General features: G+C 35.7%; 2 protein-coding genes across 12 annotated transcripts in view; one reads left to right on the plus strand and one right to left on the minus strand.

The window, feature by feature from the left end:
- Positions 1 to 5230, plus strand: part of LOC127506365 (guanylate-binding protein 1-like) — a 61087-nt gene extending 55857 nt beyond the window's left edge. For all 5 annotated transcript variants that reach the window (XM_051882816.1, XM_051882827.1, XM_051882786.1 and 2 more), the window contains 3 exons: positions 2307 to 2409; positions 4152 to 4345; positions 4479 to 5230. In XM_051882816.1, the coding sequence (XP_051738776.1) occupies positions 2307 to 2409; positions 4152 to 4345; positions 4479 to 4703 (522 nt within the window). In that variant the 3' untranslated portion in view covers positions 4704 to 5230. The remainder of the gene's footprint in view (positions 1 to 2306; positions 2410 to 4151; positions 4346 to 4478) is intronic.
- A 1271-nt stretch (positions 5231 to 6501) lies between these two features.
- cspp1b (centrosome and spindle pole associated protein 1b) lies at positions 6502 to 23805 on the minus strand. Of its 7 annotated transcripts, XM_051882772.1 has the most exons (27): positions 22998 to 23805; positions 22036 to 22134; positions 21888 to 21955; positions 21716 to 21800; positions 20386 to 20445; positions 18040 to 18191; positions 17788 to 17847; positions 17583 to 17671; positions 17122 to 17249; positions 16928 to 17052; positions 16737 to 16831; positions 16377 to 16464; positions 14526 to 14631; positions 14194 to 14341; positions 14045 to 14107; positions 13827 to 13939; positions 12344 to 12493; positions 11433 to 11579; positions 10815 to 10883; positions 10664 to 10724; positions 10182 to 10308; positions 9213 to 9325; positions 8979 to 9013; positions 8740 to 8800; positions 8179 to 8273; positions 6912 to 7026; positions 6502 to 6840 (listed from the first exon to the last, which is right to left on the minus strand). In XM_051882772.1, the coding sequence occupies exons 2-27, from the start codon at positions 22132 to 22134 to the stop codon at positions 6677 to 6679; spliced, it is 2616 nt and encodes an 871-aa protein (XP_051738732.1). In that variant the 5' UTR covers positions 22998 to 23805; the 3' UTR covers positions 6502 to 6676. The 7 variants fall into 7 exon arrangements, with proteins under 7 accessions (XP_051738732.1, XP_051738705.1, XP_051738722.1 ...); XM_051882745.1 differs by lacking the exons at positions 21888 to 21955; positions 22036 to 22134; positions 22998 to 23805 and adding an exon at positions 21444 to 21566 and having other exon boundaries at positions 16737 to 16834; positions 17788 to 17844; positions 21716 to 21822; XM_051882762.1 differs by lacking the exons at positions 21888 to 21955; positions 22036 to 22134; positions 22998 to 23805 and adding an exon at positions 21444 to 21566 and having other exon boundaries at positions 16928 to 17049; positions 21716 to 21822.
- Between the last annotated feature and the right edge of the window lie 694 nt (positions 23806 to 24499).

The following is a 24499-nucleotide window of genomic DNA, read 5'->3' on the forward strand; positions in this document are numbered from 1 at the left end:
ACACTATTCTATTGTTCAAAAATGTCCAAAAAAATGCCACCGTAAAAGTGACAGGGTCCTGAACAGTGACCCTGTGACTTTTTCAAGTGAACCGGCAACAGGGTCATGGGCGGCCAAGGCTCATTGATGCACGTGGGGAGCGAAGGCTGGCCCGTGTGGTACGATCCAACAGACGAGCTACTGTAGCTCAAATTGCTCAAGAAGTTAATGCTGGTTATGATAGAAAGGTGTCAGAATACACAGTTTGTTGCGTATGGGGCTGCATAGCCGCAAACCAGTCAGGGTGCCCATGCTGACCCCTGTCCACCGCTGAAAGCACCACCAGTGGGCACGTGAGCATCAGAACTCGACACAGAGCAATGGAAGAAGGTGGCCTGGTCTGATGAATCACGTTTTCTTTTACATCACGTGAATCGCTGTGCGGCGCTTACCTGGGGAACACATGACACCAGGATGCACTATGGGAAGAAAGCAAGCCGGCGGAGGCAGTGTGATGCTTTGGGAAATGTTCTGCTGGGAAACCTTGGGTCCTGCCATCCATGTGGATGTTACTTCCATGGTGGCTGTGGCCTCTTTCAGCAGGATAATGCACCCTGCCACAAAGCAAAAATGGTTCAAGAATGGTTTGAGGAGCACAAGAATGAGTTTGAGGTGTTGACTTGGCCTCCAAATTCCCCAGATCTCAATCCAGTTGAGCATCTGTGGGATGTGCTGAACAAACAAGTCCGATCCATGGAGGCTCCACCTCGCAACTTACAGGACTTAAAGGATCTGCTGCTAACATCTTGGTGCCAGATACCACAGCACACCTTCAGGGGTCTAGTGGAGTCCATGCCTCGACGGGTCAGGGCTGTTTTGGCAGCAAAAGGGGGACCAACACAATATCCTCCTGAGACCCAGAAAAAAAAGTTTTTTGAATTTAGTATTTTTTTCACATCATTACATTGTTTTGAGCATAAGAAACAAATTTAAAAAAAAAAAAACATTTTTGAAAAATTATATTTTATTCATATGTTATGCTATGTCTTCTGTAGTGGACACCAGGACTAAGTTGTTTAAAAAATAAAATGACATGAAATGACATGTATAGGCAGAAACAATAGGATTTTTTTTTATTCACCAATCAATTTTTAGGTTTCAGGATTTTTTTTTAACCAAAATTTGTTTAAAGATGATTCTCAGCTATGTTATGAAAGATATAATGGAATTAACTGATATACCATTTTACTTTATGAAATATGAGTGAAATGGCCATACATGTGTTTTCCGATTCAATACAATGCATCTATACACTGTATCTAATTTGCATATTAATGTGTTCTTGGGGTAACATGTAATGAAAAAAGAAGTTTAATAATGGGAGTAATAATTGGCCACATTTTTATAATATCTAATAATTAATAGGAATATTGATATATTATTTCTTTCGCTATTTACTTTGTGTCTAACAAAATGCCTGATAAACATGATTTAAGTCCTGTTGTCCTCTACAGAGGTCATGTATGAAATCAATGCCGTTTCATAACAGAAAGTCATATTTTGATTAGAAACCCCATATCATTTCCCTGAGATGTTGATTTATAACAAACAATTTGAAAATTAATCCGATTTAAATGCTAATTACAAAATATTATCATATTTCCATAAGAGTGCTAATTTTGATTTTCAGTCATATTTAAAGACCAAGGAGTTGTTGTTGTCATGGTGAAACCTCTAAAAATTTGGTATCTCTGCAAAGTCCTGAATGTGCTCTTTACAGGACATCCAGACCTAAAACTGTGACATGTATGATGTCAGAGAAAATCACTAAAATATAATGTCCACTATAGAGGGCAAAAGTCCTATTCCTGGGTCTCAGGAGGATATTAGGAAGGTGGTCATAATGTTATGCCTGATGATATTATATAATTTATTTATTTTTGTTTAAGAAATAGTACTTTAACTTCAGGCTCTCCTTATAGACTGCCAAAGATGAAGAATAATCAATACAAATATTTGTTTTCCCCCTTCTTTTTATGTGAATTTATTGTGTGTACTTTGTAATATTTTGTTTTCTTTTTATCCCTAAACAATGTTTTTTGTGTGTTGGTGTCTATTATGCTGCAACCAAATTGCCCATAAGGGATCTAAATAAAGACTGAACTGTTTAGGTTTTAAGTTTTTCATGTAATAATTTTATTTCAGCTTTATTTCAATTAACAAAAGATTTTTTAAAAATCCTATAAAAATTTATTTAAAACATGTAATAACTCATGTATAAGAAACAGATGTTTTAAATCATGCCTGACATATTTTGTTTTCGACAGAGTGAAGAAGTGCTCAGTAAGTTTTTGAAAGCAAAGGAAGAGATTGGAAATATGATTCTACAAGCCGACGAATCTCTCAGTGCAGCGGAACATGAAACCGAGGGTACAATTCAAATCAGCTGCACACTTTTCTATCATTCAGGCTCTCAATGATACACAAGACAATATAATGACTCAGCATAACTATAATAAACAGTTATGGCCAGTGTTGTGGTTTAACGCATTACAAGTAACTTGAACTACATAATCAGATTACTTTTTTCAAGTAACTAGTAAAGTAATGCATTACTTATAAATTTACATAAAAATACTTTTTCAAATAAGTAACGCAAGTTACTTTGTTTTCCCATGTATTGACTGACATCTCTCCTGTCCCATGTTGAGAGAAATCGTAAGTGCCGAGGTGTTGAGTGCGCTGTGTAAACATGGTTTATTGTAGTTCTAGACTAAATGTGAGCATTTACTCATCTCACTTGCACAAAAACAGATTCAGTATTTCTCAAAATTAATAAAAACGGTGAAATGCAATCTCAGAATTTTGCACAAACCTGCAATAATTAAATATATTAAATTAAAACAAATATACTTTATGTATTTAAAGGATTAGTTCACTTTCAAATGAAAATTACCCCAGGCTTTACTCACCCTCAAGCCATCCTAGGTGTATTTGACCTTCTTCTTTCTGATGAACATAATCTGAGAAATATTAATAAATATCCTGACGCATCCGAGCTTTATAATGGCAGTGAACAGGGTTCATGAGTATGAGCTGAAGAAACTGCATCCATCCACATCCATCTATCAAAATGTACTCCACACAGCTCCGGGGGGTTGTTTGTGTGGGGGAAAAAAAAAAAATCCATATTTAACAAGTTATGAAGACTAAAGCTTGGATGCATCAGGATATTTATTAATATTTCTCTGATTATGTTCATCAGAAAGAAGAAAGTCATATACACCTAGGATGGCTTGAGGGTCCTTTAATCCTTTAATCTCACTTTATTAATCAATGTCTTTGTTGCTGACCTTCGATGATCCAATTCAACCATACTAATAAGCAAAAATGACTTTAGATTAACATCACATTTGTGATCAGCCTGAAGCTTATTAATTTCACTTTTGGTGTGAAAGGGCCTTAACATTTGCAAAAAAATAGAACTTCTTGTTATTAAAAAAAACAAAACAAGCAAGCCCAGCCCAGGTGAGAAAAAGTAACGCCAAAGTAATGTAACATTTTTTTAGGGAGTAACACAATATTATAATGCATTACCTTTAAAAGTAACTTTTCCCAACACTGGTTATGGCAACTGATTATCCACATATCTTGAGGTACATTTACATTACAATGATGTATTAAAAACAGAAAAGTTTTTCTTTTTTTTTTGTGTACAGACAACAACATTATCAAAACGATCCCCTTTCACACGGATCCATGAAAACTACTAAAAATGCTGTATTATGAATGTCAGGCTAGTAGTTGGCGATGTCACTAAAGAAACACTACGCACCCATAGACTAAACACTTAATATGCATCAGCATGACATCACCGTTTTCACAAATTTGCATTTGTCATTTTCACAGAGATGATAATGGTAGTTTTCTAAAACTTGCACTTTGAAACCTGTTTTCATAAGTTTGTATTTTTTTAGGCCCCCAAATCTCGTATAAATGAATGGGCAAAACAAAGTTTTTTAGTTTTTTTTTAGTTTAGTTGTTGTGTAAACGCCCCCTAAATTGCATAAATACACACTTGCATACATCAGGCTGGTGTTGTATGTGGGGATAATTAGTGCAGCTGTTATTTCAGAATGAGTTTATTAAACTATCTCTCTTTCTCTATACAGTGCAGAGATTAAGGAATGAGATCTTAGAGCAGCGGCAAAGAGGCCTAGAGGAACAGAACCGGTTACAGGAGCAGGCCTTTCAAGACATGCAGAGAACCCATAAGGAGCATGTCGATCAGATATTTCGTCAGATGGAGAGAGAGCAAGAGAGAATGAGGAGAGACAATGAACGAGTCCTGGAAGCCAAACTAAGGGTAAAAAAAGTACACTACACTTTCTTTCAAAACATGTTCTTTGTTGTGCTCCAGAGAATTTAAAAGAAACTTCAAAAGGTTGAAGTCAAGGATAGCAGTTCTTTAATTTGTGACTGTTTTTGTTGTATTGCAGGAGAAGGAAGCTCTTCTACTGATTGGCATAGAGCAACAAGTCTTCAGCATGCAGAGGCAGATTGACCGCCTACAATCAGAAATCCATAAAGAGGAGGAGTCAAAGCCATCCAAATTCAACCGGATTTTGAATGGGATTGGTATCACAGCAGCAATGATCTTGCCGGGCTTTGTCCCTAAAGCAGTTGGCTGTGGTCTGTCTGCAATCTCAAAGTTGTTCAAATAAGAGCGTTTTTTCACTGAGTGAGTATGCTTCTCTCACATATGCCATTCAATCTAAAGAGTCATTCACACCAAGGACAATAATTATAACGATAACTATATTAGCATCCACACCAACGGACGATAAGGTTCTGTTTATTATAAGCACGCGTTGCCACTTTAAATGCTCAAGCTCTTTAAAGTCAGGTGGATTCTGATTGGCTTTCAATGTTTTTTTATTGTTTAATAGCTAAAAAATGTTCTGAAAGTGATTCCAACAATATTGTTCCTCTGTGCCACTAACATTATAGTTGTGGTGTGAACTCTGCTATTATTTTAAATTTACAACAATTTTTAAAACTTTATCTTTATCATTATAGTTATCATCTTGGTGTGGACAGGCCTCTAAGTAATCAGAAATACAGTGCTTTCAATAAGTGCTATTTACTCTGGTGAATCTTGATGTAAAAACACTTTTTTTAAAAGCTGTCATTTATAAACTACTGCTAATTTTTGGTTTGAAACTCTGCAAAAAAAAAAAAAAAAAAAGAACACAGATCACCTAAACAGCCTGAAAAGATTAAAGGATTAGTTCACTTTCAAATTAAAATTTCCTGATAATTTACTCACCCCTATGTTATCCAAGTGTCTTTCTTTCTTCAGTCGAAAAGAAATTACGGTTTTTGAAGAAAACATCCCATATTTTTGTCCATATAGTGGACTTTAACCGTTACCAATGGGTTGAAGGTCCAAATTGCAGTTTCAATGCAGCTTCAAAGGGCTCTACATGATCCCAGATGAGGAATAAGGGTCTTATCTAGCGAAACGATTGGAAGTGTAGATGCTGCTAAGTGTATTACTGCCCTCCACAGGTCAAAGTTTGAACTAAATCTTATGTACTTGCACTAGCATATAGTATAAGTATTTAGTTTGACCTTTGTTTGACTTTGACCTGTGGAGGGCAGTAATACACTTAGCAGTGTCTACACTGGCGGAAATGTACAAGAAGAAGAAGAGAGCTAGCGCAAGATGAGCATTTGTGGTTAAAAAGTATATAATTTTTTATTTAAAAAAAAAAAAAAAAAAAAAGACCGATCATTTCGCTAGGTAAGACCCTTATTCCTAGTCTGGGATCATGTAGAGCCCTTTGAAGCTGCACTGAAACTGCAATTTGGACCTTCAACTTGGTGGTAACTGTTGAAGTCCACTATATAGACAAAAATCCTGGAAAATTTTCTTCAAAAACCTTTATTTCTATTCGACTGAAGAAAGACATAAACATCTTGGATGACATGGGGGTGAGTAAATTATCAAGAAATTTTATTTTGAAAGTGAACTAATCCTTTAAGGGACTGTTTACACAACACCATTTTCAACTAAAAACGGAAAACTTTATGCGTTTTGGCCGTTCATGTACACAACGCCGCTTTGGGGGCTTGAAAACGTAAACTTTTGAAAGTGCAATGATACCATTATCATCTCAGTGTAAACTACAAAAACATGAATGTAAAAACGTTGACATCATGCGCTTGCATATTACGCGTTAAGTCTGTAGGCACATAGTTTCTTTAAAAAGTGTCATTGCCAACTATTGGCCTGGCATGCATAATACAGTGATTTTAGTCATTTCGCGGATCGTGTTGACAACATTGTCGTCTATATGCAAAACTTTTCAAAAAAGGAAAGGAAAAATGTTTCAGTTTTTAGTACATCATTGTTGTGTAAACATACCCTAAAATGGAACATTACTTCTGTTTTTTTGTTAGAAAAAAATAACCTCTTCACCTGATATCATGATTCCACCAATCAGTTTACAGGATAGATTCTGTAATTCAGTCAAGCAGTTGATCTCATAGAGATTCTGCTGATCAGTCTTTATTTGCTCAAGAGATCTGAACATTACATAAAATATATACTGCTTTACAATAACATGCACACGCTCAGAGTGTGTGTTATTGTAAAGCAGTCGTGTATGTTATAGCCCTTCCTACATCCATCTTAGTGTTCAGAGCCAGACATCAGCCTCATGAGCGTGTCTGACGACTCCGCTCGAATCCAGGGCTCTGTAGCTGCTGTGTCAATGGAACTGGGCCTGCCAGGAGACGGCAGGGTAAAACGCTCATCACGACGACCATCTTCATCTTCATCATCAGAGCAGCCTCCTAAACACATCATTGAAATAAGTTCTGCATCTTAAAAGAATTACAGAACATACACAGAGACAAACACAAACCTGCTGTGGTGTTGTGATGACCGAAGGCTTGTGGTCTCTTCATCCTGAGAGTGTTTGTGTCTCTGAGTTTCCTCATGCTGAAGGACTGCTGGTGCACCGGCTGCTTTTCTGCAGCCTAAACACACACATATACACTTTATTTGAATATTTGACACATTTTAGAATTATACTGAAGTCATCATATGCAAAACAAAAGAATTGGAATCATGCAGTGACAAAATCTAAACTTACATAAAGTAAGTTACTTCAAAATCATAACACATTGCCTAGATTAGGCTCCTGTCATTGGCTGCAGCCAAAATTGCATAATATTCTGAGTAGGTATTTATTTTGAATAAGTAATTACTTCACAACCACTTAAAATGTATGTTCTATATAGTATGAATGTAATCTGGTCATACTAAATTTGTCATGTTGTCATTATGTGAACTACAGTACCAGTGTCAGTTGTGTCGCTTCACTGCCATTCATAAATCCTCTCTCGTGGCCTCATGGGATAGTAAAGTGTTCATCGTATGCACACTTCAGAATCTTGGCAGAAGTAGTAGGTCATCCAGGTACTTTTTGCTTATTCTTTTATGAGTACCGTGAATTTGGACATAATTCTTTTGTCACTTACTGTTTCTCACCTACTATATAGTAGCAAAGTATGCGATCTTGGATGCAGCCAGCCCCTCATCTGACTTCATGAGGTGCATCCTGGGATGCTATCAGTATTAAAACAGTACTCAAACAAATTTATTTAAAAACAACGAAACTAAGCAAATATAAATTGTGATCAATATTTTTTGTGTATCATTTCCAATCAAGCTGTAATTTTGAATTTTATTTAAAAATACTTCAAACTAAAATTATTCAAAAATATTTATTTGTATTTGGGGTACTATAAAACAGCAGTGTTATTTTCAGCAGTGTCATTTCAACCACAGAATCAGAATACAGAACCACAGAATATAATGCAAGACGCGGTGGATGTTGGTTGGGAAAAATTATGGTTCAGCAAAAAAAAAAAAAAGCCAATTTTGAGTGTTCAGAGTGTTTAACATTTGCTTATCATGAGTTGTGTGAAATGTAGTTGAGTTCTTTTTAGGTATCAGACAATTCACATGCTTGTCCAAAATATCTGGAATAATGAATCAACTGACACGTGAAGAAAAAACAGCTGACAATAAAAATGGCATGCAATTTTGTCAGTATAAATTTTACCGTCTATATATGATTTAAAGTCATGTACAGACATATGTTTAGCTGTTTCAATGTGAATTACCTGAAGGTTTGCTAGTCTGCGTCGCTCTCGTGCAGATGGCTTAGCTGCTTTCCTCTCAACATCTGGAGGAAGTGGGAACGCAACCCCATTCTGATCTAAAAATAAATAATAAGACAACTGTACACGAGATTGAAGTTACAAAATTTGTTGTCTTTGGATAAATTTAAAGTACTCATTCGGCAAATGGAAGTTGATTCAATGAAATGTAATTGTTTTTAATTTTGTTTGTACTGTGTAAATCTGTGTCGAAACTAATTGTATTGCTGCTCATGTTGATCAGGTCACTCCTGTGAAAGAGATTTTTAATCTCAGGGAGTTTTTTTTTTTCCTGGTTAAATAAAGGTTAAATAAAAATAAAATAAAAATTTGTTGTACTGTATTATGCAAAAACATGCATACTTTTTTAAGTGTGCCTTAAGTATCAAAATAAATTTTGGGGCCACTATATATATATATATATATATATATATATATATATATAGGTCATATATAATAAAAAAAAAAAAAAACATTTTTATGTTTATACGCATCAAACAATTAAGGAAATGTGTGTGATCCCACCGATAAATTCACTCTCTGACAGAAGCACAGATCCTCGTCCCCCCTCAACATCTCTGTTCCTCTGTGAGATAGAAAAACAGAACTGCCATGTTACACATCATTCAGTCTTAACTCATGATTTAAAGGGCATCACAAGTACTGCTTAGTCTGCTTCTGGTACTCCAGAATACAACGGAAATAACAAGCACAGGAAGCAACAAGCACGTCTCACATTCATATAGTAAGAGAGAAAGACTTACAGACTGCCGTGTTCTAGGAAGAGGCATAAAGGCATCTGAGAAATATGAAAAAAATTGTGTCAAATTTACATAAGACCAAACATTATAGTGAGCTCTCATTTCAGACACAACATTTGACCTGCTTTATATAGTGATGGAAATACCGACACACACAAACACTCGCAAACTAATATTCATTTCAGTAATTACAATCCTCATAGCTCAGATTTTAATAGTATAACAGCAAATTCTTACCCCTGTACATGATGTCATCAGTTTTCTTTGAGCTGATTGGCTCAGTGCCACGGGAGGAGGGGCCTCGAACAGGCATACGCAAACGAGCCATGTCAAACACGTCTGCCCTGGGCCTACAAACACACACACAACGCTATATTGTGAAAATAGTCAAAGTTACTCACTATGCTGCTTATATAAAACAGCAAGTGCTGATACAATTATTATAGACAATTTATTAAAGTGTTAAATTCATTAAAAGTAAACTTTTCCAGAGGATATTAAAAAATGTGTTTCTAAGTGTTGCACAGTGACAATGTAGTGAAGAGTTTTACTAGGCTGTAATGTCATATTGTATTACTGTAGCCATACTAACCAATCAGCATCCAGGACCAGAACTATTCTTTAAAGTTATATCATTTTTGTGAATATGATACTTTCGGATAATTTAAGCATTTCTGAATGAAAACTGAATGAAAACCTTCGGCTAAGACCAGAATACATGAGCTACAAATCTGAAAAACATGCTATGCACAGCTAAGCTGCCATTTTAATTATTTTTATATGTGTGTTTATTTTTTAGATCAGTTCTGTACTTATGAAATCCTAGAATTCATTGGGTCTATTTCTGTCATGTAAAAAAAAAAAAAAAAAAAAAAAACCCACAAACATCACATTTTATGCACCATACTTCCTAAGTGCCATTTCCTTCCAGACAGCCATATTATAAACCATTAGTTTGATAGATCACAGACGATTACAGATTCTCATTAACTACAGGAAAAACAGCTCATTTAGCAGAACCAGTCAAAACCAGCCAAGACTGGAAAAGACTGATACTTATGCCTCTGACACAGTACAACTGTAGTGACCTGCTGTATTCATGTACAGTAGGTTGACGATAAGGTCACGTGTGGCAAATGATTAAAACATTCATTTAGTGTCAGACTTAAATATTAAACTTAAACATTATTTCACAACACACTGTACCTGTCAGTGAAGGGGGAGGAGAGAGGCTCCCATTCTGTGTGCAAGAGCTGCTCCTCCAGACGCCGTTGTTCACTGCGTAGACGTCTTCTTAACACACTCAGCTCATTAAAAACCTCACTTCTGTCTTCTGAAAAGAAGACCAACAAATACAGTAAACCCTTAAAAATGGACTTGTGAGGGTTGTATTAGCTAATTTATAAGCAGACCAGACAATCTAAAAAGGTTCATAACCAGACCAAAATAATAATCTAAAAATGAAATCAATTTAACTTAGTCTATAAACTAAATTCAGTACCTAAAATCACCTACACCGTAGGGATTTTCCATAATTAATAATGGACAACTGACTAAATGATTTTTTAATTAAAATCTAAAATGTACATATGATTTCTGTAAGGGTCAGGTTTAGGGTATAGCAAATATTATTAGCTTAATATAAAAAAACAATAAAAGTATATAGGATTTTCTCATCATGATATTACTCTCTGTTCTCTGATGGTTTCTGTGTTCTGGAGATGGAGGTGCCCGAAATGGAGAGAAATCCTGAGGAATATACAGAAATAAGTGGGTGAGAAGTGAACATGAGTTTTTGCAATGTTTGTTCAAGTAAATGTTTAATGGAGTGTTTGTTACTATAGCGTTTGAAGGGTTGCGGTGTTTATTCTGTAAGGTAGGGATGGGAGGGGATGGCGCACGTTGAACCTAAAAAAAAAAAAAAAAAATCAGAGTCAGTGGTGACAAAACAGTCACACACACTCACTACATACATGGACATTTTTCAGGCAACTCAGAGTGTTTGGCATGGTAATGGATATGACAATGTTGATATGACTGGTTTTGGTGGAATAGATATGCTACACTGCTGCTGCAGAGCAAGTACGGGACTTGCTACTGCCAATACATACACAACAACATGCTGCTGTGATCAAGTAAGACATGCTACTGCTGTACAATATAGCAAACAGTAGCAGATTTATAGAGGTGGAGCTGTGGAAGGTGGAGGGTTTCTGAAAGCACGTTGCAACTGCTACAGAAAATGCAGACCAAGTATTTAAAGGTTGAGCAACAAACTCATTGGCTACTGATACAGCAGGAACCATACAGTTATAGAGAATGATGTGATTGCAGCAGATTGAGTTAAGCCTGTGCCATCTAGAGTTTCATGACAGAACTTTGTATCTATGCTAAAACACACATATACAGCTGCAGACTGCAGTAAATTTACATCCACATTCAGAGAGAACCACACACCTGTTGCAGCCGTATTTGTCTCTCTTGCTCTTCCTGTTTTCGGAGAGCTGCTCTCTCTTTTTCTTCTTCTTCTTCTTTTTTCTTTTTCTCTGCATTCCTCCGTCTCTCCTCCGCCAGACGAGCAAGTTCTTCATTCTTCAGTTTTTGCTGCAAAAAATATCATAAGTTTGCTTAAAGTCAGCGGTGCTGGTCACTGAGATGGCCTTAGATTGTTAGGAGTGATCATGCACTGGAAAATGAGACACGACAACATGTATTTGATGCCATTTCTTTATGCACTTAAATTTCTTTCATTTGGATGGCAAAGTGTGATTTAAAGTTAAATAATCATGATTAAATCAATTGTTTAGATTAGACTGTTAATAATTATTTTCATGTTATTAAATATATACAGAAAAACCAACAGAGGAATCCGCACACCAAACAAATTCAGAGTTTAGACACCCATAAAATACTCTTTCATATATTTGTGCAGAATCTTTTCATATTTTTTGCCATGAAATATATATATTAAATTCTATATAAATTCTAGATTTACTATAACATACTATAGTAAAACCAGTTCTACAATTTAATCTAAATATATTCAAAATAAAACACTAAAAAGTAAAAATCAATCATTTTTAATTTAAAAGCAAATTTAAGCATCACAACATTATAATACACAGAATGAAGATGGACATTCATTTTTTCACTACATTTAGATTATTAATTTATTAGTGTTTTTTAAACATTAACTTTCATTACAAAAGGTAATCTGAACATAAAAAAAAAAACCATGAAAAAAATAACCATGCACAATTTAATATCCAATATTCACTAATACTGAAATTGACTCCTAACTGATATGGGACTGATACATTGTGCATCCCTAAAAATACGACAGGCAGGAATGTATGTGTCAGTCTGACCTCCATCTCTCTGCGTTTCCTGCTCTCCTGCTCTTCTTCATACTCCCTCCTGATTTTCTCTCTCTGTTCTGCCAGTCGTCTGTCCTCCCTCTCCTCCTCTGCCTTCATCCGTTCTCTCTCCTCCGCTTGCTTCCTTCGCTTCTCTTCCATCTAATGCCACACACACACACAGAAAAACACACACAAAGATCGTTATATTTATGGTGTTTATATACAGGTACAGTGGGGTCCAATTTTTTTATTTCAATTAAACCACACTGAAAATCTGTGATTCAATATCTAATTTAATCCTAGATATTAAGTTTTAGAATTTATGAATATGAGTGTGAAGAGTCTGTTATATATATATATACACTAATATTTTAAAAGTTTTGGGTTGGTAATTTTTTTTTTTTGAAAAAAGACTTCTGCTCACCAAAGCTGCATTTAATGATCAAAACAGTAAAAACAGTAATATTGTGAAATATTATTACAATTTAAAAATTACTTTTCTATTTAAATGTATTTTAAAATGTCATTTATTCCTGTGATGGCAAAGGTGAATTTTCAGCAGTGTCACATGATCCTTCAGAAATCATTCTAATATGCTGATTTAGTGCTCATTTCTTATTATTATCAATTTTGAAAACATTTGCGCTGCTTAATATTTTTGTAGAAACTTTGATACATTTGATACATTTTTTCAGGATTTTTTGACAAATAGAAGATTCAAAAGAAAAGCATTTATGTGAAAAATATTTTTTTTGTGAAATGTAAAGGTGATGATACACGGGGCAACTTTTTGAACAATGTTGCCGGACAATGTTGCCGTCAACAGGCAACCGGGTGAGACACAGGGCAACTAATTAATTGATTTGTGATGGTAAAAGGGAGAAGAGCGAGTTTGGCAAAAGACGGATTCGAACCCGGGTCGATCGTTCAAAAGCTACTTTAACGTGCCATACTCCCTACGGCCTGCACCACTGCAGACTTTACATTGGAGCATGTCTTTTTAGCATTTAACTAAAATATATTCGATGGCTAAATTACAGCCTATGTACATTAAATTGGACATTTTGGATTGGACAATTGGATATTTTAAGCATTAAATGAGGTAAATTCCATATTTTGGGTTGACACATGACAACTTACCAGCGTAAAAAAAGATATATAAGTTCACGCTTCTTTTCTTCGCTCCACTACCACTGAGAGGCCACCATCTTGTTTGTATTTTTTCTGAAAAATACAGTCTCCAAGCTGGTCACGTGATCAGCTACTAGCATTCTGATTGGAGGATTTAAAAAATTGCCCAAGACCTATCTAAAGTATCCAGATAGAAATTTGTTGCTCATTCTCAACGGGAAAGTGCCCAAGCAACATTGCTTGGCAACTATATCATCGCCTTAAAATCAATTTCATGTGTCCTTCCTGGATGAAAGTAATAATTTCTTCTTTAAAAAATCCTAGCAAGCCCAAACTTTTAAACGGCAGTGCATGTGTGTACCTGGTGTCTCAGGCAAGCTATGTATTGGTCCTTCTCCAGTAATTGCTGGGGTGACAGCATCTGATTGAACACATTTCCACTTGCAAACTGTGGAGTGTGTGTCTCAACAAAACCTTCAGATATACACACACGTACAGTTAGTTGAGAATGTAAACATTCGCTAAAAACACATCATACGTGTTTGTATGTGAACTAAAACACGTGTGCTAGCATGTTACCTGGCCTCTCCGTTCTTTGTGCTCCTGCTGCTGCATTCAAAAGGTGCATCTGCTTCAGATCAGCTACGCACACACAAACACATTATTTCTATAGCCAAAGATAAGTAACAGATCAGTTGGAGATCTAAGTCATAGTAAATGAGTCATACTGATTAGATTTCCAGTGCTGTCTCTGAGTGGTGCACCAGCTCCGCCCCTTCCCCAGGGTTCATATGCTCTCATATTGGCTTCAAGTTCCGCATCCAGTCTTCTCTTCTCCTCTATGTCCACCCTCCTCTGTGCGGCCCGCTCCTCTATCTACTCACAGGGCACAAACAGAAATAAATAAACTAATAAGCTGGAAGTCTTCATTAAGAAGCATTCTAATGCACTTTTCCAAGTAGAAAGTTAGACTAAACAGATAAATGCACACCCATATTTAACAAAGTATAAATGCAATAAGGACCTTATTGCACATTTAATATGGAATAAGGACACACACCTGCTTTCTGAGCTCCTCTTTATAGCTGAGTCTGTTCTTCTGTGCATGATGTGCAGGAAACATTGAAAGACCTGAACCCACACCTTCATTCTCACCCAGAAATCTCCTGAAACACACACAAGCACAAATTAAGATGTGTATTAACTGTCTGCATACAAGCATATGGTTTAAAAATGTATCTTTGATGGCGCAAAAAAAAAGAAGCTGAAGAAAGGACCATTAAAAGAACAAGTTTTAGGCTGAGGGTTTGGTCTGAATTGGTGGTAAATGCTTTTTTCAGCTTCTCACTTAAAGTGATAGTTTACCCAAAAATAGAAATTATGTCATCATTTACCCATTCTGATGTCGATCCAAATCTGTACAAATTTCTTTCTTCTGTGGAACAGATATTTTGAAGAATGTTGGTAACCAAACAGTATTGGTGCCTATTGATTTCCATTTTAAGGACAAGAGAAAAAAGAGAGACATTTCTCAAAACTACTTCTTTTGTGTTCCACAGAAGAAAATATTTTTGGGGTGAACTATCCCTTTATGTTGGGATGTTTTGATGTACAGTACACAACTAAGTAACTTGTACCTAATATGTTTGTACTTCATGAAGAAAGTAAGTAGAGTTGTTGCCATTGGTTAGCTGCCATTATTGTCAGCTGGAAACGTAATTGTCAGCTCTTATGTCACAAAGTGGCTCTGGAGAAACTGGATATTGTTTGTGTCTAATGCTGCGTTCCAGACAACTCAGAATTTGGATTTTTTCCACCTCCTACTTGGAAATAATGCATGAAATGCCGCACAAAGTCAGACATCTGACCTGTGAACTCGGGGCAGACTGATCAACCCCAACCTCAGCAAGACGCGTCATTTGACATCACTTCCAAGATGGCAGCAAGTCTTGCTTCCAACGAGCATAGCGTGTAGCTATCTTATGTCAAATGTAAAAACAAACTTTATCAACTTTATCATTAGACATTAAAGGGTTAGTTCACCCAAAAATTAAATTTCTGTCATTTATTACTCACCCTCATGTCGTTCCAAACCCGTAAGACCTTTGTTCATCTTCCGAAAACACAAATTAAGATATTTTAGATGAAAATACGTAGAACCCCGGAAGCCTGCACTGTCTATACAATGTTAACTGCGTAGGACAAAGACAGGGGAAAGATGAAATTGTTGAATAAAATTGTTATTTTTGTTTTGTTTTTGCGCACAAAAAGTAATCTCGTTGCTTCATAACGTTAAGGGTGAACAACTGTAGTCACGTTGACTATTTTAACAATGTCTTTACTACTTTTCTGGACCTTGAATGTGGTAATTATGTTGGCTTTCTATGGGGGGATAAAAAAACTAAAAAAATATCTTAATTTGTGTTACTAAGATGAAGGTCTTACATTTTGGGTGAACTAACCCTTTAAGTTAATGCAATGATACCTTAATTATTGCTTTTTCGTCAGCTGTCAAAGCAAATTGCAGCATTTGGGTTTTTTTCTGTTTGTTTTTGCCATTTAATTGACACAAGAACACGAAATGCTCTTGTTGTGTCATGGCGACATCGTGTGGTCAACATGTGAACAAGATGTGTGACTAACTTGAACTCACTGATGTCAGAAGTGGGACATTTCAACTTGGATTTTGCCACTTCCAACCTAGCCGCAAACGTGGCATTATACATGATACATTATTATGGAACGAAATTATTTGCCAATCTTAGGAAGGGACAAACAGAAAGCTGGAAAACTGGCAACACTCAGACTGATGTTAGTGTTAATGCCGGCTTCTAAACAACCACAAATTACAATGAGTAATGTGTCTGGAAAATTGCATTTGTGAGAGTGTCTGTGTCGGCTGAACTCTTACTGTCTGTGAGTGCTTCTGTGCTCGTGAGGACTGAGTGGGTGTGGCTCTGCTGATGATGTTGGAAAAGAAACTCCCGCAATTGGGCCATCTGTGGAAACACAAACACTCATGATGTAGCACCAGTGGAAATCCTATGCTGAATGTATTTAAAAACTGTTTTTCATGCTGAACGGATTCATCTGGTTTTGCTGCAATCAAAAATGTCCTTCAAAATGAACCCTGAAATGCATTATTTGGTTCATAAATGTTGATTGTTTCATGCTCTCATCAGTCAATAATTCACTGCACAAAACCATGCTTATCCTCATTGCAACCAAACTTATAGTTAATGTAGTCTGTTGGGTCCTAAGTGTGTCTTACAGGCTCTGCTGGGGCTCAGCAAACTCTCAGAATCATTATTTGAAGTCTTATAGGCATCTGTAAGGAATGGAAGGTGAGTAGGGACAAAAGGCATCCTGCTGAAAAAAAAAAAAACATGTTTGTGAGTTTAAAGTACAGCATGTCTGAATATGTGTGTTTGTGTGTGTGCACTTGTGTATATCCAGGCATACCTGCGTGGAGACAGAGGGTCTGTCCTGTATTGCAGAAGACCCTCAGGAGGCTCTGCAGTGTCCAGGCGGATGATGTCATCCCTAGGTTGCTTTCTGTATGCAGACGCCTCACTCACAAAGAGCTGCTTTAAAAGGAAAAGGCCAGAAAATCAACACAAGAACATCACCAAATATGTGCACACACACCTTGTTACCTTTTTCTCAGCATCCGTTACTCTCGGAACTCTCAGCTCCAGTTCCTTATCCCTAAAGACAGTTGAATTACAGGGATATCTGTAACGCTCCTTTCTCATCTTCTGCGTCGCCTCCAGATCTGTTGCACCTGTCAATCAACATCAGCCATGTCAGAAGCCTAAGCCTCAGTTAATGTCAGTTAAAGGGATAGTTCACAATTAAAAAATTACTGTCATCATTTACTCACATTTATGTTGTTTCAAACCTGTATGACTTTCTATCTTCTGCAGAACACAAAAGAAAATATTTGTAGAACATTAGAAACCAAACAGTTTTGAGAACAACATGAGGATGAGTAAATGATCATTTTTGGGCGAACTGTCCCTTTAAAATCAAGTCAGAATCATTCTCCATCACTTGAGCCAGTCAAAACAGTAACAAGGACCTTTAACCAATAAGAATCGCAATACTGAACTCTTACCTATTAAGAGTCCAGTGGTGCAAACTGTGTCCTGACTGGCCGCAGATACAGATCTTTCATTGGCTTGGGTGGCAACGGATGCCGACATTCTACAACAGTGAAGGTGTAAATGCGGGTTCAAACCATTTTGCCATTTAAAATACTAATAAAAAAAAGCTGCCAGCTTGCCAATACTGTAAAAGAAGAAATTTAATCAGTCTTTTACCTGTTTCTGTGCTGTAGTTTGCTTGTGTGATGCCCTGTCTCTGTGTACAATTCTTCTCTTCTTATGAAAAAGACAGAGATAAAGATAACAATAATATATATAATATATTATAATATATTTTAATATATAATATATACAAACTAAATATATAATATACACAAAAAAAAAGGATTTCAGAACCAGCCCTTAGAGAACACGAAATGGGTTTATGAGTCACCAATTATAAACATCTCTCCCTCTCTCTATCCTCACCTGTTTGCTGTCCTGGTGTCTCTCTCTTTCTGATGCCGCCTCCCTTGTAAAAGCATGAGTTCTTCATCACTGCAGTCTTCCTCAGAGCTACACACACCCCATCCCAGACCACACACATCTGTAAGGGTGGCCACATGCCTCACACGGACCGTCTGAAAAATAGAGCAAGCGTTTTGTGAGTGAGAGACTTCTTGCCCTTAAAAAACAGAACCATGGTACAGTAAAAATATCAGATGGTAATATCATGGTAATTTATGATACAGTAGCAGATGATGAGGCTTTTCTAATGGGCAGACAGATATCAGAAGAATGGGACATTGGGGATTTGGGTAGCGTCAAAAATATAGTAGTACTATTTTGGTATATAAAATCAAAATACATTTTGCTTTACTGTGTATCAGAAGAGTCCGGCATGACAGCAGATATAACCAACAGCAAGAGGTGAGAGCGACATATATGGAAGTGAAATCTCAACCTCACAGAACAGTAAATGTGTAGTCCCTTGTGAAAAAGAAGTACACTTTAGCATATTAATGTACTTTTTGTGGAAATAATATCCCTAAAAAGAATATACTGTGTGAAACTGAATGTAATGTTTTCTGACACTTAACTGCATGTTATTTGCAATTAAATGAAAATGTATTATAGTTTAAATTTATATTAACTGCAATTAGTTATTTAATTAGTTACTTAAGAGTTTTTGACATACCTAAGAAGGACTTAATACATCATAATTACATTTATTGTCTTTGAAATATGGTTAAAACGTACTGCCAAATGTACTGACAACAAGAATTTATGGTAAACTACAATTTAATGTAATTTCTATTGAAACTTGTATGTCATGTATTTAAATATATTTGTAATTACACATTTTTTAATGTGCTATTTAATACATTTAAAACATATTTACTTTACAATATTTATACTGAATATCACACTACAGTTAAAATTGAAACAATTTAGTATGTTAGTCAACACATAATTCTTTAAAGCATGACAAACAATTTTTAGAACATAATGATTTAAAATATACTTTAAACCTTTTAATTTTACATTATTACAAAGTGCACTTTATAAGTATAAGTATACTTGAAGGCAACAATGTTATATATTTTGTTGACTTGTGTACTTACATTATCCTAAATGTTTAAGCCAAGAATATTTACATCCAGAGAAATAAACAATTTTAACCAGGACACAGACCGTGTCCGTGCGCCACCTATCAATGACATCATACCCACGTTACCCTCGGTTTCCGTTTTTATTTTGTAGAAACCATGAAAAGACCAAAGACGCTTTAATATATTATGTGTTTTACTAGACAGGTGAGCAACTGTTTGAATGGATATTCATCGACAGGAAACTAAGCTGTTTTATAGTTCAACAAAGTAAATCTTATTGTTTAAATCTCGTTTTCTTGATTTACAGCGAGTACCGTGTTTTACCATGCCTAATATCAATCTAGCTTACTGCAGTGTGCAACAAGTGTCTCATAGTAGCCGCCGAGCGAACACAGAGTATAATAAATAACATAATAAAACTTCTGCTGCTCTCGAGATGTGTGTCATGCTCTTCTCTCATTAGCAATCGCTCCAGCAACCTCATTTCTGCTCACACAGCATTCGGCCCTGCTCTGTTTCATACTACAGTAACGTTAGTAATCTCATCCATGAACATGATTTCTGCACAAGTCTTGTCCCGATTCTTTTCCACCAGCTGTAGGCAAGAAGACAACACCTCCCATGATTCCGCAAATTCAAGGCATCATCAAGCTACGCCTTTGTTTTGAATAAGCGACCTCTAGCGGCGAAATTTTACATAGTGTGCCTTTAAGTGTGTTAAGAAATGTCCTCACTCCAAGTGCACTTATTTGGCCTTTTTTGCTTTTATTAATTAATATAATATTATCTGCAAGGACAGTTTTTAAAAAAAAAAATATATTTGAAGATTTGAAGTACACTACTAGTGCACATTCAATACAATTAAGTGCACTTCTTTTTCACAAGGGGTTCAGACCTTACGCACCAGAGAATCAAGCACTCAGTTAGAATTTTGTGTTTGAACTTCCGTTTTTGCGGTAGCTCTGTATATTTCAATGGCAACACTGTCGAAGAGTAATTAGCTGGTAAAGTGGATTTACTTATTGTAGAGTTAACAAAAGCTGTCATGAGCATATCATAAACGAGCTGCTCATTCATAAATCTGTGAGATCTTACCTTCATGCTGTGGAAATACAAACCGGAAGACAGAACACAACGAGCGCAGCTCTGAAAAGGGGCAGGGCTACATAAGGTCTATACAAGGAGGGAAACAAACAATCAGGCTTTTGATCCAGTACTGTACCCTGGGTATTCTTCTTCTCTCTGGAACTGTGTGAACATCACCAGCATCCCAGTGATCTTTCTGCAAGAGACACAAAGACAGTGAGAAATGAAGATTGGGTCTCATTCACTAAGTGTGCGTACACACAAATTTGTTCGTGAAATCTGCGTATGCATGTTTTCACAAACAAATCATGAGTCACCAATAACATCTGTACTAAAAAATTATTCTACATATCCAAAAAATGTAGGAACAACTGAAACCACATATACTTGAAAATCACATACTCTAGGTGGCCTCATAATCGTGTTAAGATAAAAAATATTATACATAGATATTTCTTCTTAAAGGGTTAGTTCACCCAAAAATGAAATTTCTGTCATTAGGTACTCACCCTCATGTCGTCCCAAACCCGTAAGACCTTCATTCATCTTCGGAAAACAAATTAAGATATTTTTGATGATATCCAAGGGTTTCTGAAGCACACATAGGCAGCAACATCATTGCACATTTTGAGGTCACTTTTTGAACCACTGTAGTCATGTTGACTATTTTAACGATGTCTTTAATTAGCCTTTCTGGACCTCAAAAGGTGCAGTGACGTTGCTGCCTATGTGTGGTTCAGATACCCACGGATTTCATCAAAAATATCTTAATTTGTGTTCTGAAAATGAACGAAGGTATTGCGGGTTTGGGACGACATGAGGGGGAGTACTTAAAGAAATTTCATTTTTGGGTGAACTAACCCTTTAAATATATTCCATCATATACAGTGAAGAGTAAAAAAGCTGTGTTAAAGCTCGAGCTCTGAGGTTTCTCTGTATAACAATGCAGAAGCGTGCATGTACAGCTAATTAAGACATCTATAATCTGGGTATGTATAAAAGGTGTTCAATGTGTATGAAGTGATTTTGAGGCACACTTGGCATTGCTTGAGGATCTTTCTGTGTGTGCTCTCAGACAAGACTGCATATTTAGAGTCATATGTTTGCTGAAAGTGACAAAGGCTGGAAAGGAAAGGTTGTACAGAAAGCCCTTATATGGAAATGGTTTGGGAATGTTTTATACAAATGACTAACCTCAAATATGCAGCCGCTCATTTAGAATACTCCAAATTCATTAATATTAGAATGAGGTTAAGAACAAATTAATGTTCTTACACACATTGTGAATTAGGCAGAGATTTTTCAAAAGAAGTTCTCCTGTGTGTACAAATATGAAATCATCCATGCAATTATTACTGAATAAGACCCACTGTCTTTGAATATTGACATTTTAAGATCTTAATGGGCCTCAATAAGGTCATTTAGGACAGGGCCCAAGTGTGCATGTATGTTTAAGTGTGTCTCACCTCTGCCATGTATTTCCTGTAATCTTTCCTGAGCTCTTCTTGCAGTTTGTGTTTCTTTCTCTCATATTCCTCTCCGAGCGGCAGACTCACTCATCTACACGATGAAATTACACAAACACACCTTTAAAACCAGGTATGTATATAACAGAAATTAAATTACAACCATATTAACACAGCTGTACCTTGCTGACTTGTACGTGGAGGGATGTTCTCTTTCTGGAGAACGTGGCCTGTCCGCCTCTGATACATCAAAAATATGAACAACATTACAATGATGACAAATCAAACATGCTTTCATTAACCCCATCACCAACTCTCACCCTCATCTCCATGTAAGGGGGCTCCTGTTCCAGACAGGCCTTCTCTTCTGCTATCTTCATCTTCTGATCTTCCAGAAACTTCTCCAATACCTCATCCATCTGAAATACATAAAAATATTAAAGCAAAGCACATCAAACATAAACGCCACCTGTAGATGCATAGCTTATTATACATATAAACAATATAGGTAACACTTTACAATAAGGTCCCACTAGTTTGTTAATGCTTTAACTAACATCAGCTAACAGTGAGCAATCATCTGTTACAGTACTTATTCATCTTTGTCAATGTTAGTTAATAAAAGTACAGTTCATTGTTAGTTTCATGTTAGCTCAGCTGCATAAAATAATATTAACAGATATAACTTTTGATTTTACTGACATATTAGTCAATGTTGAAACTAAAACTTTAAGATGAATAAATGCTTTATAATTTTTTTGATTGTTAGATCATGTTAACTAATGTAGTTAACTAATGTTAACAAACAGAACATTACTGTAAAGTTACTACAATATCTATAAAAAACTAAAGTAACAGTAAGTAAAGCTTTATTTAGAACATTGTTTACAAAATGCTTTACAGAAGACATACTGTATACACTGTTATGAAAGTAGAAACAAGAAAATTATTATTAGTAACAATAAAAAAAGAAATTAAACAATAAGCAAGTAAAAGTTAAATAAAAATACACATATAAAATTCAAAGTTTAGATCATTTACTACAGCTGGTGTTATAACTGCAAATCCATAACACTGGGTAGAATACTTATTATTGTATTCGTCTTTGCGTTAATATTTTTAGCCATTTAATCCAATTCAATGACATTGAGACATCTTTAGCTAAGGCTCGAGTGTCCAAATACTTATGAACCAGCCTTACAAACAAGTACTCTGGTAACCATTTATGCCTTGCATAAACCTCTAATGCACACATACACAAAGTGCAGGACAGGTTACACACCTCTCTGAACTCCTCCTGGTGCTGAAACTCAGTTTAATCTTCGGTTGGCACGACTTTGAATCGGAATACATCTGTTCTTTCACTCCACAGAAGAACCATTTGATCAGATCACACCAATATCAAACATGTTAATTAACTTACGTAAATTGTGTTGTTTATTTACTAAATCTAAGGTGTTAGCTGATACAAACTCTATAGCGAACTAATAATCTCAGATAATGTACTAGTTTAATTGGGTAAAGGGATCAAATGTGTTATTTGATATCTGGATCTGTTTATATATTGGAAATAATCAATGTTTTAAATAAACGGCATATTTAGCTTGTGTGATTGTACTGATCTATGGACACCGGTCACACTCGAAAGACAACAGAACTGCGCTATTCCTCTCCTCCAGTACTCCTCTTTCACTTCCTCTCTTCCGCTATTCCTGTTTTCCTCTCGCTGCTGCTGATTTATATAACGCTAGGATGGGCAGAAGCGGGAAAACGCTGTTCGGCCGTGACGTTTTCTAGGCCAATCCGGAAGAGGCCATGGATTTAGAATAAAGGTTTTGAATTTATGAGACAAACAAATTGAATTTAATTCATACCCTCTCTCTCTCTCTGTTCATTGCACTTAAGCATCGTTTTTTTTTTTTTTTTTTTTTTTTTGGTAATTTCTTAACTGTCATTTCTAAACATAATTTATATTATCTATGTGGATTTTTAGAAAATAAACTCTCTTCATGGTTTTAATGGTTTATTCAATGTTTAAAATACATTACAAGTGATTTTGTTTTCTAAAAGTCATTGAATTTCCTCCATATTATGTATTATGATTTATGTATTATTTTATATTTATTATGTAGCCTAATGGAAATTAGATTTTAAACTTTTTTGGAATAAACTGACCAACCTTTGTAAGACTAATTTTATAGCTTGCTATTTTTTTGTGTACTTTTTTATGAACACTTCGTACGAAATTAATGATTGATTGTAAATTACGTACATTATGAAGATTCTATTCAAAAGTGACAGGCCGCCGCATGGCAAATTATGTATTAGATTTAATAGCATTCTGTAATGTAAATTACAATTTAAACTGGCCAACTTCTTCTTTTTTTTTTACTATTTTCTTAGGCTACTCAGCTCGTTACTGTTGTTGTTAAATAATAATGATCTAAATTAGAAAAGAATTTAATTTATAAATATTACATCACATTATAATAGCTAATTATTATTTGCCATAGCCTATATATCTCAACATTTTATTTTAATTTTTCGGCCAGTGAACTTTAAGCATTCGTCTGTTACGGAGAAAGAAACAATTTATGTTTATTACATTGATCCCGTTGTATCTAAAACAACTGCAGTTTATTCTCACGCCCATTTAAAGACTGCTGAACTCATCAACACAACACAGCGTTTGGCCTTCTTTGTATTGTGGATATTGTAGTTTTGTTAAAGTCACTTGTTTTAATATGTATTCGTCGTATGCTACGTCCTGACGGTAGTAAATAA

Source organism: Ctenopharyngodon idella, chromosome 2 (genome assembly GCF_019924925.1).
Source record: "Ctenopharyngodon idella isolate HZGC_01 chromosome 2, HZGC01, whole genome shotgun sequence".
Taxonomy (NCBI): Eukaryota; Metazoa; Chordata; class Actinopteri; order Cypriniformes; family Xenocyprididae; genus Ctenopharyngodon; species Ctenopharyngodon idella.

Coding starts and splice junctions, on each gene's coding strand:
- cspp1b (XM_051882772.1), bottom strand. CDS start 22,134: ATGGATGAGGTATTGGAGAAGTTTCTGGAAGATCAGAAGATGAAGATA. Junction 21,801..21,887: donor AGTCAGCAAGGTACAGCTGT/GTTAATATGGTT, acceptor TAGATGAGTGAG/TCTGCCGCTCGGAGAGGAAT. Junction 17,672..17,787: donor AAACTACAGCACAGAAACAG/GTAAAAGACTGA, acceptor TCACTGTTGTAG/AATGTCGGCATCCGTTGCCA.